Source organism: Portunus trituberculatus, chromosome 38 (genome assembly GCF_017591435.1).
Source record: "Portunus trituberculatus isolate SZX2019 chromosome 38, ASM1759143v1, whole genome shotgun sequence".
NCBI classification, from domain to species: Eukaryota; Metazoa; Arthropoda; class Malacostraca; order Decapoda; family Portunidae; genus Portunus; species Portunus trituberculatus.
The window spans coordinates 22,757,486-22,772,485 of NC_059292.1; the positions used below are offsets into that span (position 1 = coordinate 22,757,486).

The 15,000-nt window shown below is 43.3% G+C and overlaps 1 protein-coding gene across 1 annotated transcript in view; it reads left to right on the top strand.

Annotated features, from left to right (window-relative positions):
- Positions 1 to 15,000, top strand: part of LOC123514659 (girdin-like) — a 320,990-nt gene that overhangs the window by 7,242 nt on the left and 298,748 nt on the right. The window contains 1 exon segment of the mRNA XM_045272682.1: positions 12,440 to 12,528. Coding sequence (XP_045128617.1) covers positions 12,440 to 12,528 — 89 coding nt within the window.

The window sequence follows — 15,000 nt, forward strand, 5'->3', positions numbered from 1 at the left end:
ACACACACACACACACACACACACACACACACACACACACACACACACACACACACACACACACACACACGGAGTCCTTGCACGCGATGGTTTTCACTTGCTGGTCGCTCCCTCTGTCTTGCCTTGTGGTCTGAGAGAGAGAGAGAGAGAGAGAGAGAGAGAGAGAGAGAGAGGTGGCGCTGCTGGTGGTGATGCAACGCCTTGTCCAATCTGTGAATGAGAACCTGACGGGGAAGATGAAGAGGAGGAGGAGGAGGAGGAGGAGGAGGAGGAGGAGGAGGAGGAGAAGGAGGAGATAGAAAGGAGGGTTGGAGGAAGGTCTGTTGGGTTTTCAAGAGGGTAGGTAAGTTTTTTTTTTTTTTTTTAAGGGTGAGAGGAGGTGAAATGAGATTGTATTTTGAAGGAGGTGGAAGAAGAGGAGGAGGAGGTGGAGGAGGTAAGGAAGAGGAGGTATTATTGAGATTTTAGGAGGAGCTATTTTCAAGAGGAGGAAGATGAGTAGGAGGTAAGAATGAGGGTCTTATTAAGAGGAGGAGGAGGAGGAGGAGGAGGAGGAGGAGGAGAAGGAAGAGGAGATGAAGGATATAGGGATGAAATACTGTGAAGAAGAAGAGGAGGAGGAGGAGGAGGAGGTAGTGAGAAGATATGAAAGAATAAAACAGAAAATCATACCATACCCTACCATACCCTACCATACACCACTCTTCCACACCCTCCCATACCCTTCCATACTTCCATTAGAGTAGTTTTTCTATTCACTCTCATTCACTCTTGCACACTGAATAAAGAGGAGGGGGGAGAGGAGTGTGCACGTGTGAGAGTGTGAGAGTGGGTGTGGTGAGAGTGAGAGGGTGGGAGAGGAGCGTCATTAGTATTGTGTTATGCTGTGTTGTGCATTTAAAGGGGTGTTTTTAAAGGGTCATTGTGAGACGAGTGAGGTGGTTTGATTGTGTGCCTTGATAGAGAGAGAGAGAGAGAGAGAGAGAGAGAGAGAGAGAGAGAGAGAGAGAGAGAGAGAAGGGGTGGGCGTCCGGAGAAAGATGAGTAGAACAGTACGTGTGTGTGTGTGTGTGTGTGTGTGTGTGTGTGTGTGTGTGTGTGTGTGTGTGTGTGTGTGTGTGTGTGTGACTAACTCACTGACTGACATCTTTACGTTATGTTTCCCACCCCCATAACAACATAACACACACACACACACACACACACACACACACACACACACACACACACACACACACACACACACACACACACACACACACACACACACACACACACAAAAAAATTACCACACCAACAGCTTAAAAAAAGAGTCCCATTAACATCAACTCCACTACACTGTCACACAACATCTCTACTGACATGACAAGACGGCTGGCTGTGTGTTGACATATGTTATAACCTTCACTCCTGTCACCAGCGTGCGTGTATGAGGAGACTAAGAGATGAGGATACGAGATAGGAGGGTGGAGGGCAATTAACTCTTAGCCAGGTGGTGACGGACACACACCTGGGAACGATAGATGGAGGAGAGAGTGAAGGAGGCAGGGAGGGAGGCAAAGGAACGTGCATAGAAGGACGAGGAAAGTGAGAGAGAGAGAGAGAGAGAGAGAGAGAGAGAGAGAGAGAGAGAGAGAGAGAACGTAGAGGAAGGTGGTAAGGTAAAGAACTGAAAGTGAATGGGAAGGAGATGGAAGAAAACGGGAGACTTGTCGATGGAAGAGAGAGAGAGAGAGAGAGAGAGAGAGAGAGAGAGAGAGAGAGAGAGAGAGAGAGAGAGAGAGAGAGAGAGAGAGAGAGAGAGAAGCAAAATAATGATCACTACCACAGTCACTACCACACCTGTAGGAATATAAAAAAAAAGTTATATAAAAGGAGTCACTTGGTGTGCGTTGTGGGGAAGGAAGGTGTGTGTGTGCGTGTGTGTGTGTGTGCATGCGTGCGTGGAGTGGGCGTGTGGAGGTGAGTGGGGCGGTGGCGGCGGTGGCGTGAAGGTCTTACTAGCGCCCTTTACCTTACCTTTTTGCTCCACTCACGGCCTGACAGGAGGCGATGAGGGGGAGGCGTGACTCACACAGGGAGGAGTATTATGGATGTTAGGTTAGGTTAGTTTGGTTAGTTTTTAGTTAGTTGGTTGTTAGTTGCTAGTTAGTTGGTGGTTAGTTGTTATTTGGTTGTTAGTTAGTAGCCATCTTGAGTGGAAAATGTGAGGGTTTGTTTGCTGAGGTTTGCTTTGTGATGTGGGTTTCTTTTAATTGCCTTGTAGTTTGTTAATCACTTTGTTTGTTTGTTTGTTTGTCTTACTAGATATTTGAACCAATAATCATTAACCTTCTTACTTTTCCTTTGTTTTTCGGTTTTTGTTTCGTATTTTCTTTTTTTTTCTTTTATAGCTTTTTTTTTTTTTATTCTTTAATCCTTTCTTTTTTTTCTTTCTTACTGTTTTTTATTGTTTCTTTTTTCACGTTTTTTATATACAGTATATCTATCTTCGTTTCTCTAGTTCCCGTTCTTTCTTCCTTTCTTCTTCATTCTCCTCTTCCTTCATTCCTTTCCCCTACCCATGTTTCTCTATCCATGCATGTTTCTATCCACATCTCCCTCCCTCCGCCACTCTTCCCTTCCTCAATCCACATTCCTGTGCCTCCCTCACTCACCCAGTCCTCCACTGCACCTTGTCCATTCCACCTGACCAAACATAGACCCGCACACCTGTACAGGCAACAACAACAGCTACAACAACAACAACAACGAGAAACGAATGTGCCGCGAATCTCCTGGTCATTCCATGGTGTGTGTGTGTGTGTGTGTGTGTGTGTGTGTGTGTGTGTGGATGGGTGTGTCAGCCGCGGGGGAGACAAGTTAATGTGCTGTAGTGAACTCTCTATAAAAAGACGATACGAGACACCAGTTTTGCTACACTGTTACGTAAGATGCCTTGAGGGAAAATGTAATGTACGTATAGATTGCGCTGTTTATGGGGAAATTATATGTAGGTTGAGGAGAAGAAGAAAGACACAACCGAGGTTAAATTTTCTTGGCTAAAGTTTATTTTGTGTATCTTGAATCATTATTATCATTAGTGTTGTTTTTTTATCCTTTTTAATTTTTTTTTACGGATAACTTTTGTCAGAAGGTGAATCTCTTGAGGGAAGGAAAAGGAAAAGGAAAAAAAAAAAAGTCATGGATTGTTTGCAAATTATGGTGGGATGACCGAATGTTGATACTGGTAACGGAGATAGTATTGAAACTGTTACCTCGCTTCATTAGCCAACCAACGTACGGAACGAACCATCCATGTATCTGTTTATCCATCCATCCATACAGTCATTCAACCATCCAGCCAACCATCTATCCGTCTACCCAGCCATCCAGTTACCCACCCATCAATCTAAGACATTCATCCACTCATTCATCCATCTACCTAACAATCCATACATCCATCTACTCAACCATCCATCTAACTACCCACCCACCCATCCATCCAAGGCATTCATCCACCCATTCATCCATCTACCTAACAATCCATACATCCATCTACCCAACCATCCAACTACCCACACAACCATCCATGCAGCCAACAAACCATCCGTCCAGTCATCCATCCAAGGTTCCTAGCTCCAAAACTTGCCTTGGGAAGAAACAGAACAAAGCAAAAAACAAAAGGTAACAAAAAACAACAACAAAAACAACAACAGCAGCATTATTAGGCCTACTTTGCTCCGGAGGCTGATGTGGTGACGTGGGAATCTTTGGCCATAGTCTCTCTCTCTCTCTCTCTCTCTCTCTCTCTCTCTCTCTCTCTCTCTCTCTCTCTCTCTCTCTCTCTCTCTCTCTCTCTCGATACACGCATCTCCTCTTAAGACTGACAGCTTTTTATGACGTGATGGCTTCTTTAATTGTGAAAGAGACGTAAGGAAGGAACAAAAATGGGAAAAAGTAGCCTTAATTTCAGGTTTTAATGTTTGGGGTACAGTGAGAAGTGTTTGGTTGTGTTGATTATGTGTTTTTTTTGTGTTTTGTTATATATAGAGGTATGAAGTACGTGTGTTGTGTGTGAAATTGTGTGTGTGTGTGTGTGTGTGTGTGTGTGTGTGTGTGGTTGAAGGACGAAGGTTTGGAGTTTGGAAATGGGGAGTGAAAAGAAATGCACTTATTCTGAAAATGAGAGGAAGTGAATAGAATATAGTATGATGGAATGAAATAAGGAATCAACATGGTAAAGGATAAACGAATGAGTTATGAATGAATAAGGTAAAAGTAATACAAAAAAAAAAAATAGAATAGAATAAATAAATGAATAAGTAAAACGGAACGGATAACAGTTAGATAAATTGCACGTCGTCCATCTTATTTCTTTGTTATCATTTATTCATTCATTTATTTATTTCAAACTTCAACCAACACAATGTTAACTCCTTTAGTGCAGGGACGCATTTCTATCACGAGTTTTGGGTGTGATTAGACAATTTTATTTACATTAGAAAGGGTCTATGGATGTTAGAAGATTAATGGCTAAAGTTTTCATTATTTTGATCCCCACAAAGCTTCTCATGGTGTATAAAATGGCCAAATAGTGAATAGAATGAACATGAAAACGTGTCATTGCACTGAAGGAGTTAAAGGGAAAGAAGGATGAAAATGATGATTTAGATTAAAAAGTAACATCAACACTGACTTAACAAGAGCAGAAAGAGTAAACAACAACAATTGAAACCTTTATGACGAGGTGCAGGAAGGTCAGGGAAGCATTGAGGCGTTGAAGTTACGTTAATTTCACCTCAAGGTCAGGAACAGTCGGAGAAGAGGCCTCATTATTATCATTACGAGGAACCAGACAACAGTAGGCCACAGTAACCGAAGCTTTTATAATGTGGCTTGGCGTGGTGCGGGAAGGCCTTCATGTCACGTTAGTTCCACCTTAACCCCTTCAGTTGCATGACATGTTTCCATATTCATTCTGCTTACTATTTGCTGATTTTATACAGCTTCAAAAACTTATGTGGGGGATTAAAATAGTAAAGACTGTGGCCATAAATCTTCTGACCTCCATAGACCCTTCCTATCACACCTAAAACTCAAGGTAGAAATGCGTCTTAGTACTGAAGGAATTAATGTCAGGAATAATTGAAAAGTTCCCACATCATTACTATGAGACAACAGTAAGCCACAGTAGCTCAAGGTTGCATAACGTAGCTTGGCATGGTGCGGTAAGGCCAGGAAAGCGTTAAGGTCAGGAAACGGTAGGGAAGAGACCTCAGGATGACCAACGCAGGGTAACATGATAAGGAAGAATCAGACAGTGGAAAAAAGCTAGCCCCAGTAACCTGCTGTACGCTTCAGAGAACATGTTGCTTCGTTTACCGGCAATAACTCGGAAGAAAAACTGATGAAATAGGATTGTACGTACTTGGTGTTGTTTCTGGGACACATTCATCCTTTCACTGCTATTTAGTATCTTCTTCCCCAGTCACTAACCACTCTAGAAATATTTGTTCTTGTTCGATAGCCACCTGATACATTATTCACAGACTAGAAACTTGTAAAAAAATATTAATTCTTTATTCCTTTCATTCTTGTATGTGTTTGTACAAGATTGAATTCATTATTGGTACGCACGTGCTCAAAAACGCTCTGCTCTCTCTTGACTATTTTCAAAAGCCACAGAAATGACTAACCAGGTTCTCAAGTGTGTTTCTTCTGTCAAAACCGTAAAAAAATCTTAATCTGCCACTAGAACCATGGAGTCACTCTTCAAAACCCGTGTCGCTTCTAATTAGAACTGGAAACTTCTTTGTTGTATATGGCTATAAAAGATTTCGTGCACGTATTTAGAATCAATCGTTTTGCTCTCTCAAGATTATTTTCAAAAGCTACAAAAATGACTAACCGGGGTCTCAAGTGTGTCTCTTCTGTGAAAACCTTGCAAACCATGTTAATCTGTAACTAGAATCATTGAACCACCTTTCTAAAACCTGTGTCACTTCAACTAACTAGACTCTTTTGAATATAGTAGAGGTGGTCTGGAGAAGCGTTTCAGAAAGTCCCTAAATGTTTTGAGGTGCTATTCATCGTCGTGAAAGGGTTAAGGTCAGGGTTAAGAGAAGAAGAAGAAGAAGAAAAAGAAGAAGAAAAGGCCTGAGGATGATGACCAGCGCAGCGTAACATCACAAAGAGGCACCAGGCTCGCTAACATCATCGCGTCACCGTCGTGGGAGTCCTGCTGTGGTGACGGCGGCTCAGCGTGACGGGACTTGAGTTGAGAGCGACGCCGTGAATTGTTACAGGCGACGCTCAGAAATATGAATGTTACGCTGCGATTCAAGCCCGTATTTAGAAACGCCTCTCTCTCTCTCTCTCTCTCTGACTACGACATTTTACAAGGCCACAGAGACAATTAGCGAAGTTTTCAAGACAGTTTTCTCTTTTTAAATAAACTGGAAAGCTTGCCAATGTGTCACCGTAACCATAAAAAAATAAAAATAAATACTCTCAAAAACACGAGTATGTTCAACAGGAGCCTTTGGGAAGCAGTGATGGTGAGAGAGTAGAGCCTTTTAGAATACGGGTCTTAGATGTTCATATTCTGAGTTTCGTTGTGTTTGTCAATTCATTTTGTTTTATTGTTTGCATTTTTTTCGTATTTACGTTTTTATTTATTTATTTATTTTTTGTTATGTTTTCGTCACATTTTTAAATAAGCGGTTCCCTTCATTCATTGTGCGTCGTTTTCTCCCCATGAATCACGTTTTCTGTTCCTTATTTACTCTCTCTCTCTCTCTCTCTCTCTCTCTCTCTCTCTCTCTCTCTCTCTCTCTCTCTCTCTCTCTCTCTCTCATCGGACGTCACGGTTCAGTGGTTTGGTCGCTGTGCTGTCTCATTCTCTCTCTCTCTCTCTCTCTCTCTCTCTCTCTCTCTCTCTCTCTCTGGGTATACGCTACATGTGTCTTTTTGTTCATAATAAGACTCTGTGACGTGTGTGTGTGTGTGTGTGTGTGTGTGTGTGTGTGTGTGTGTTTTTTATACCTCCCATGTTTCTTTCTCTATTTTTTCCTTTCAGCTTCTCCTTTTTCCCCTACTTATCTGCGTCCTCTTCTTCCTCCTTCTCCTCTCTTTTTTTTTCTCTCTTTTCTTCGTTTCTTGTTATATATATTTTTTTACCTTCCTTATCATTGTTAAGTTTCTTTCTCCTCTTTCACATTCTTTTATTTTTCCTCCTCCTCCTCCTCCTCCTCCTCCTCCTCCTCCTCCTCCTCCTCCTCTTCCTCTTCTTTATACACGTGCCTGTCTTTTTAATCTCTCTCTCTCTCTCTCTCTCTCTCTCTCTCTCTCTCTCTCTCTCTCTCTCTCTCTCTCTCTCTAAGCCACAAATCTATGGAGGAAACAGGAACAGAGAAATTCATACATACATACATACATACATACATACATACAGAGGGAACACAGACGGACAGACATTCAGCACATCCCACAGTCCTCTTTCCCCTCCCCATCCCCGCCTCAATGTCTTCCCCCCTTCTTGTCTCCCCTCCATTCTCCCCTTTCCCTCCCTCTTCCTTACTCTCCTCTCCCTCTCCCTCTCCCTCCCCGTCTCCCCCCCAAATCAGAATACAAAGGCTGTCTATTTGGCAGATTCACACACACACACACACACACACACACACACACACACACACACACACACACACACACACACACACACACACAGAGGCAACGGGACGGAACGTGACTCACACACACACACACACACACACACACACACACACACACACACACACACACACACACACACACACACTAACTGTAATATTATTTCTAAACACACTCCCTTTTATTCCTGCCCAAATGAGGTTCCACACACACACACACACACACACACACACACACACACACACACACACACACACACACACACACACACGGACACTGTTAACCTTAATGTAGCGGAGTTTGTGTGTTTTCTTTCCCTCCTTTTTTTTTTTTTTTTTGTTGCTAATCTGGTTGTGTTGAGAAGGGTTGTCGTGCGTGATGTGATGGGTAAAAGGAGGAGGAGGAGGAGAAGGAGAAGGAACAGGAACAGGAACAAGAACAGGAACAAGAAGAAGAAGAAGAAGAAGAGGAGGAGGAGGAGGAGGAGGAGGAGGAGGAGGAGGAGGAGACCAGGAAAGAGATGAAGCGAAAGAAGAGGAAGAAGGAAAGTGACCAGAATTAATGAGATGAGAAAAAAAAAGGAGGTGGAGAAGAGGAAGAGAAGGAGGATGTGAATGAGAAGGAGGAGGAGGAGGAGGAGGAGGAGGAGGAGGAGGAGGAGGAATACATAGAGACGAGATGGAAAAGGAACAAGAGGTAATATGAACAAAAATAAAGAGTAACAGAAGAAAGAAAGAAAGAAAGAGAATGGAGGAAGTAAGAAAATGAAGGATTAGTAAATTGAGACAAAAAATGAAGAAGGAAAAGAAAGTAAAGGAAGAAGGGAGAAAATGGAGCAAAGAGAAAAAAAAGATAGAAGAAAAGAAAGAATGACTCAGATAAGATGAAAAGGAAAAAAAAAAAAAACAAGACGAAGGAAGAACATAAATAGGATTGAAGAAAGAATAGAAAACGGAAGAAGAAGAAGAGGAAGACGAAAATGCAGAAAATACAAAAGATCACAAAAAAAGGAAAAAAAAAAAAAGAAAAACTAAAAACTGGAGACACCGTAAGAAGAATAAGAAGCGAATAGAGAAGAAGGAAATAAAAAAAAAAACAATACCTATTAAAGAAGACAAAGAACAAAGGTAATACACACGAAAAGAATAAAAAAAAAAAAAGAAAATTAACCCGTCATCCCGAATCCAGAGAGAGAGAGAGAGAGAGAGAGAGAGAGTCAATCATAATCGTGTGAAAACCAAACATACGAATACGGTCTTCGCTAGTCTGATGTGGTGGTGGTGGTGGTGGTGGTGGTGGTGGTGGTGGTGGCGGGATTGGGCGGGGTGGTCGGCACGTTCCTTTTCCCGCGGCCGTGACTGCGCGCCCAATGCAGTTACCGGGGAAGGGTCAACGCCTCCTGCAGCTAGTCAGCAAACCCCTCTGAGCCGCGCGTCGCTCCAGGCCTCGCGGATGAGAGAGAGAGAGAGAGAGAGAGAGAGAGAGAGAGAGAGAGAGAGAGAGAGAGACATTGTTCCTAAACGTTTTCTCGCTCTGTTCTTGTATATTCAACAGGTGTCTGGTGGTGTTTCCAAGAGCGTTTTCGTGATTCTGGTAATAGTTTGACAAGAATTTGCTAATAGGAAAAACGCTTAGAAGAATGGAGACAGAAGACAGATCCCTAACGTTACCTCGCTTCTGCTTTTTTTTTTTATATCCACCAGCGTATTGTGACTGTGGGGTATTAAAGGTGTTTTTTGATAGTTGTAGTGATAGTTTGACAGGAATTTGCTAATAGGAAAAACGCTTAGAAGAAGGGGAGACAGAAGACACAGTTCCCTAACGTTACATTGCTCTGCTCTTGTGTTATATCCACCAGCGCATTGTGGAGTGTGTATGAGGGGTATTAAGAGTGTTTTTGATAGCTGTATATACTGATAGTTGAACAAGAATTTGCTAATAGGGAAAGCGCTTAGGAGAGGTGGAGAGAAAGACGACGTTACCTTGCTTTGTTTTTTTTTATATCCACCAGCGTGTTGTGGAATGTGTCTGTGGGTTTTCAAGAGTGTTTTTGATAGCTGTATATACTGATAGTTGAACAAGAATGTGCTAATAGGGAAAGGGCCTAGGGGAGAGTTTTAATGATTCCAGAGCTAGTTAAAGAAGAGCTACACGTTATCAACAGGAAAGAACACTCGTAAAGTCACTCCAATTATTTTCCTTGGCCCTTGAAAACAGTTCGATGAGGGAACGCTCAATGAGCATGACTGACCACACAAAAGGACACTATTACTTAAACGTTTCCACGCTCTACTATCGCTGTACACTTGCCATGCTCTCGTGGAAGATGTCTGGGCGTTTCAGATGTTTTGTGTGTGATTTCAGTGATAGTTTACCATAGATATCCGTTACGGGGTGAAAGATGGTGCTCATTGCTGCCCTCATCGTTACTTTCCCATAGATTCTGCATCACTAATAGGAAATATATTAATAAAAACACGATTAGACAGGTTAACAAGGATTCAGCCTCACTAATACGCTCTATATTACCTTAGATCGGTTTTACTGGAAGCTATGTTAAGGTTTTCAAGTGTTTTCATGACTCCAGTTTAATAGTCTCTGTTGCCAATAGGGAAAAGACTTGCAGTCAGACTGTACTGGAAGATATCTTAGATTTTGAAATGTTTCCATTATTCTAGTGATATTTTAGAAAGGATTCTGCACACGAGAACGCAATAAATCTTTGAAAACATTCCTGATGAAAAATAAACACGAACCAGACAGACAGACAGACAGACAGGAAGACAGACGCACGGAGGCAACACAAGCAAACCATCCATGCACGAACGCTACACATACACAGACCAGGACGAGACACACTGGTTACACGGACCTAATTTGCACCCGGGCTAAAGGACACATCAAGAACATCAGGAACATGCTTTGGACGCGCTCCGCCGCCCTGGCCACCGCCGCCCGCCGCTTGCATCAGTGTGGAGCATAATGTGAATCCTTCTCTGCCGCACCTCCACAGCTTTCAGAAGACTCGTGTTGGCTGAAGTTGCAAGGATTTTCAAATAAGTGTGTTTTTATGGTTCTAGTGACAGATTAACAAGTTTTCTACGATATGAAGAGAAAAATGCTATTGAAAACCCAGCTCATAGTCTCTATGGCCTTGGAAGACAGTCGTATTGAGAGAACAAACCGTTTCAGAATACGAAGATTAGCGGCACAGGTGTTCGGGGCTGTTTTAGTGATTCTAGTAACAGATTGGCAAGAATTTTGTCTTAGGAATAGAAGAAACAGTCATGAGATCCCAGCCAATCGTGTCTGTGGCCTCTGAAAACAATCAGTAACAAGAGAAGCATTCAGGAGAATCCGGCTGACCATCCCTGTGACCTTTGAGAGCAGTATTGGTGAGAGAGCAGAGCGTTTCAGCACAGGCAGAAGCATGTCTCTCCTCTGGGCCGCAGGGGGCAGGACGCCGCGGGCAGGAGTGGTCCTCAGCTCACCTCGCCAGGACGGCCACTGAGGCGGTGTTGTGTGAATGACCTTGAGGGTACTGTCCTCCTGAGAGAGAGAGAGAGAGAGAGAGAGAGAGAGAGAGAGAGAGAGAGAGAGAGAGGGAGGGAGGGAGGGAGAGGGAGAGGGAGAGAGAGACTAGGATGAGGAATTAGAAGCACGTGGCGGAAAGGACGTTATCTTTACTACTACTACTACTACTACTACTACTACTACCACCACCCCTTTCACTACCACTACTACTGATAATACAGTAATAGAGACAGCTTTCCATGAGGGAGGGAGAGGTGAGAGGGAGAAGAGAAGAAGAGAGGTGAGTGAGTAGCGTTGGGCGGAGGCGTGTAAGGACAGGAAGACTAATCAGCAAACATTGAATGAGCATAAGATAAATATTGGACCGTTTTCCGTAAAAGGAGGCGGTGAGTGGGAGTGAGTGGAGAGGACATGTGGGTGGCGTGGAGTAGAGGCGGAGTGTTGGTGGAAGAAGATATGATAGGAAAATGAAAGAGTTTTCGATATGGGGAAGAATGAGTGGAAGTGGAGAGGGGATGTGGTAGGTGGAGTGGAATAGAGGAGAAAGATGAGAGGACGTGTGAGTGTGTGGATATGGAATAGAGGTGGAGCAAAAACCGAAAAAAAAGATAAATGAGTAAACTTAAAGATATTGAAAGATGGAAAAATGAGAAGTAAGACGATTTGTGAGTGGATGAGAGCGGGTTAGTGAGTGCGTGGGAGTGGAATAGAGTTAGACAAAGAACAAGAAGATTAATTAATAAACATTGAAATATAGTGAGAGGGGAACATGAGAAATGAGAGAACATGTAAGGATGAGAGTGGGTTAGTGAGTGCGTGGGAGTGGAATAGAGTTAGACAAAGAACAAGAAGATAAATTAGTAAACAATGGAGAAAAGTAAGAGGGAAAGATGAGAAATGAGAGAACATGTAAGTGGATGAGAGTGGGTAAGCGAATGGGTGGAGTAGAATAGAGATGGAATAAAAACAAATAATTAGTAAGCATTATAGTAAAGTAAGAATTGAAGACGAGAGAGCAGAGGACGTGTAAGTGGATGGGAATGGGTTAGTGAATGGGTGGAAGTGGAGAAAAGGTGGAGCAAAGGCAAATAATCAGTAAACATTGGAGTAAAGTGAGAGAGGAAGATGAGAGAGCGAGCAGAGGACTTACGAGTGATGGGGAGTGGGTGGTGGTGGTGGCGGCGGTGGTAGTGATGGGAGCTGGTGGTGGCGGCGTGAGGCGTGACTCGTGACTCACTCCCTCTTCTGTTTCCAGGTGCGCACCTTTGAGAGTGATGGCGGCGGCGGCCTCACCTACGCTGCTCTGGCGGATGGTGTCTTCCTGTATGATGTCATGCAGCATATGTAAGTACTACCCCTTCTCTGTGTGTGTGTGTGTGTGTGTGTGTGTGTGTGAGAGTATTATTTCCATGCGCTACTTCATCGTTTTCTTTCTCTTCCTTTCTTTTTCCTTATTTAATTCTCTTTCTTCTTGTTCTCTTTTTCTCTCATCTTTTTTCTTTCCTTTTTTCCTTTTTCTCTTTGATTTTCTTTCTTCTTGCTTTCTCCTTTTTCTCTCATCTTTCTATTTCTTTCTCTCTCTCGCTCTCTCCTTTCTTTTCTTTCAATTTAGTTTTCTTTCTTTTTTTTCTCCCTATTTCTTTCTTTCTTTTCTTGCTCAGTCTGTTTGATGCGCCATTTGTGAAAGGAAGCAGTGGTGGTGGTGGTGGTGGTGGTTCTGCTTTTCTCTCTCTTCCTCTCCCTCCTTCCTTCCTCCCTTCCTCTGTTGCATCTTCCTCCCTCCCTCTTTCTCTTCCTTTCCTCCCATTGGTTACTCTTCTTCGTTTCGTCTTTCTTCTTTCTTCTTCCTTTTCTATCTTTCTCTCTTCTCTCCTTTCTTCCCTTGTCTAAAGTCTCTCTCTCTCTTTTTTTTTTATTTATCTTCTTATTTTCATTTCATTTTCTTTCTAGCCTTCTCTTTTCCTTCTATTTTTCTTTTCTTTTTCTCAGTCTGTCTTCGCCTCTTATCAAGCTTTTCCGATTTCCTCCTTTCCTTAATTTTCTGTTTTCCAGTATTATCTTCTCTTTCCCTACTACGTTTCCTGTCTCTCTTATCTCACTCTCTCTCTCTCTCTCTCTCTTTTCTTTCCTTCCGTTCTATTCTCTCGCTATCTTGTGCTCTCTCTTCCACCTCTTCTTCCTCTAATCTTTCTTCGTCAGCCTCCTTTTCTTACTCTCTCCTACTCTCCTTTCCAATCTTCCTTCTCTTCCTTCATTCCTTCCTTCCTTCTTTCCTTCCTTTTTCCTTCCTTCCTTCCTTCATTCATTCATTCCTTTCTTCCATCCTTCCTTCCTTCTCCAAACTTTCACCTCTTCTGCTCTAGTATCACGTGACTCACCACCACCACTTCCGTCATGACCACCATCACCACCATCACCATCACTATCATCACCACCACCACATAAAGAATGTATAAAAATAAAAAAAAGAAAAAGAAAAATGCTGAGGTCAACTTTTGAATGTGATTTTAAAGACTCTCTCTCTCTCTCTCTCTCTCTCTCTCTCTCTCTCTCTCTCTCTCTCTCTCTCTCTCTCTCTCTCTCTTTCTCTCTCTCCCCCTCTTTCTCTCAGTCTTACACATACCCTCCTCCCGGCATACCATCCCCTTTCCCCTGTCACTTCCCTTTCATATACCCTGCTGCGCCTCACCCATCACCCTTCACCCTTCACCTTATCACCCTTCCAGTCCATGTGTTCCTTGCAGGCCTCCCTCGCCCTTCCAGTTTCCAGGCAGTGCGAGGGACAAAGTAAACAGGGATGTCTTTTGGAGTGTGGGGAGCTGGTTCTTGCCTTTGTGGTGCTGCAGGTGTGATTAGTAGTAGTAGTAGTAGTAGTAGTAGTAGTAGTAGTAGGAGGAGGAGGAGGAGGAGGAGGAGGAGGAGGAGGAGGAGGAGGAGGAGGAATACAAAGGGAAGAACAGACTCGGCTTAAGTGTGACTATGCTAACTCTGCAGATTCTATGAGTTAAACACACACACACACACACACAGAGAGAGAGAGAGAGAGAGAGAGAGAGAGAGAGAGAGAGAGAGAGAGAGAGAGAGAGAGAGGAGTCAAAAATGTGATAGGAAAGGTTAAAAGACAAATGCTACCAGGAGAAAGAAGAGGAGAAAAGGATTAGAGGATGTAGAACACGAAAAAGAGGAAGAGAAGGAGGAGGAGGAGGAGGAAGAGATAAAAAAAAGGGGAATAGAATGTGGAGGAAAAAATGATTGGAATAGGAGGAGGAGGAGGAGGAGGAGGAGGAGGAGGAGGAGGAGGAGGAGGAGGAGGAGGAGGAGGAGGAGGAGGGAGGAGGAGTGATGGTAGAATTAAAAAGAAGAAAGAAAGGGAAAATTTGGGGAGAAAAAGAAGACTAGGATAAAAGGTTTAAAAGAGGAAGAAAACGATTGCAATAGAAATAATAGTAATAGTAGTAGTAGTAGTAGTAGTAGGAGGAGGAGGAGGAGGAGGAGGAGGAGGAGGAGGAGAAGAAAGAGGAGGTGGTGATGGTGGTGGTGGTGGTGGTGGTGGTGGTGGAGGGGGGGCAGGAAAAGTAAAAGGAGAAGAGGAGCAGGAGAAGTAAAAGGATTAGAGGAGGAGGAGGAGAAGAAAAGGATTAGAGGAGGAAGAGGAGGAGGAGGAGGAGGAGGAGGATAAAAATGATCTGTGGGTTTAAGGAAAGACTTGAAGGAAAGATGCAAATAGGGATTGGAGGCGGAGGGGAGGAGGAGGAGGAGGAGGAGGAGGAGGAGGAGGAGGAGGAGGAGGAGGAGGAGGAGGAGGATGAAGACGTG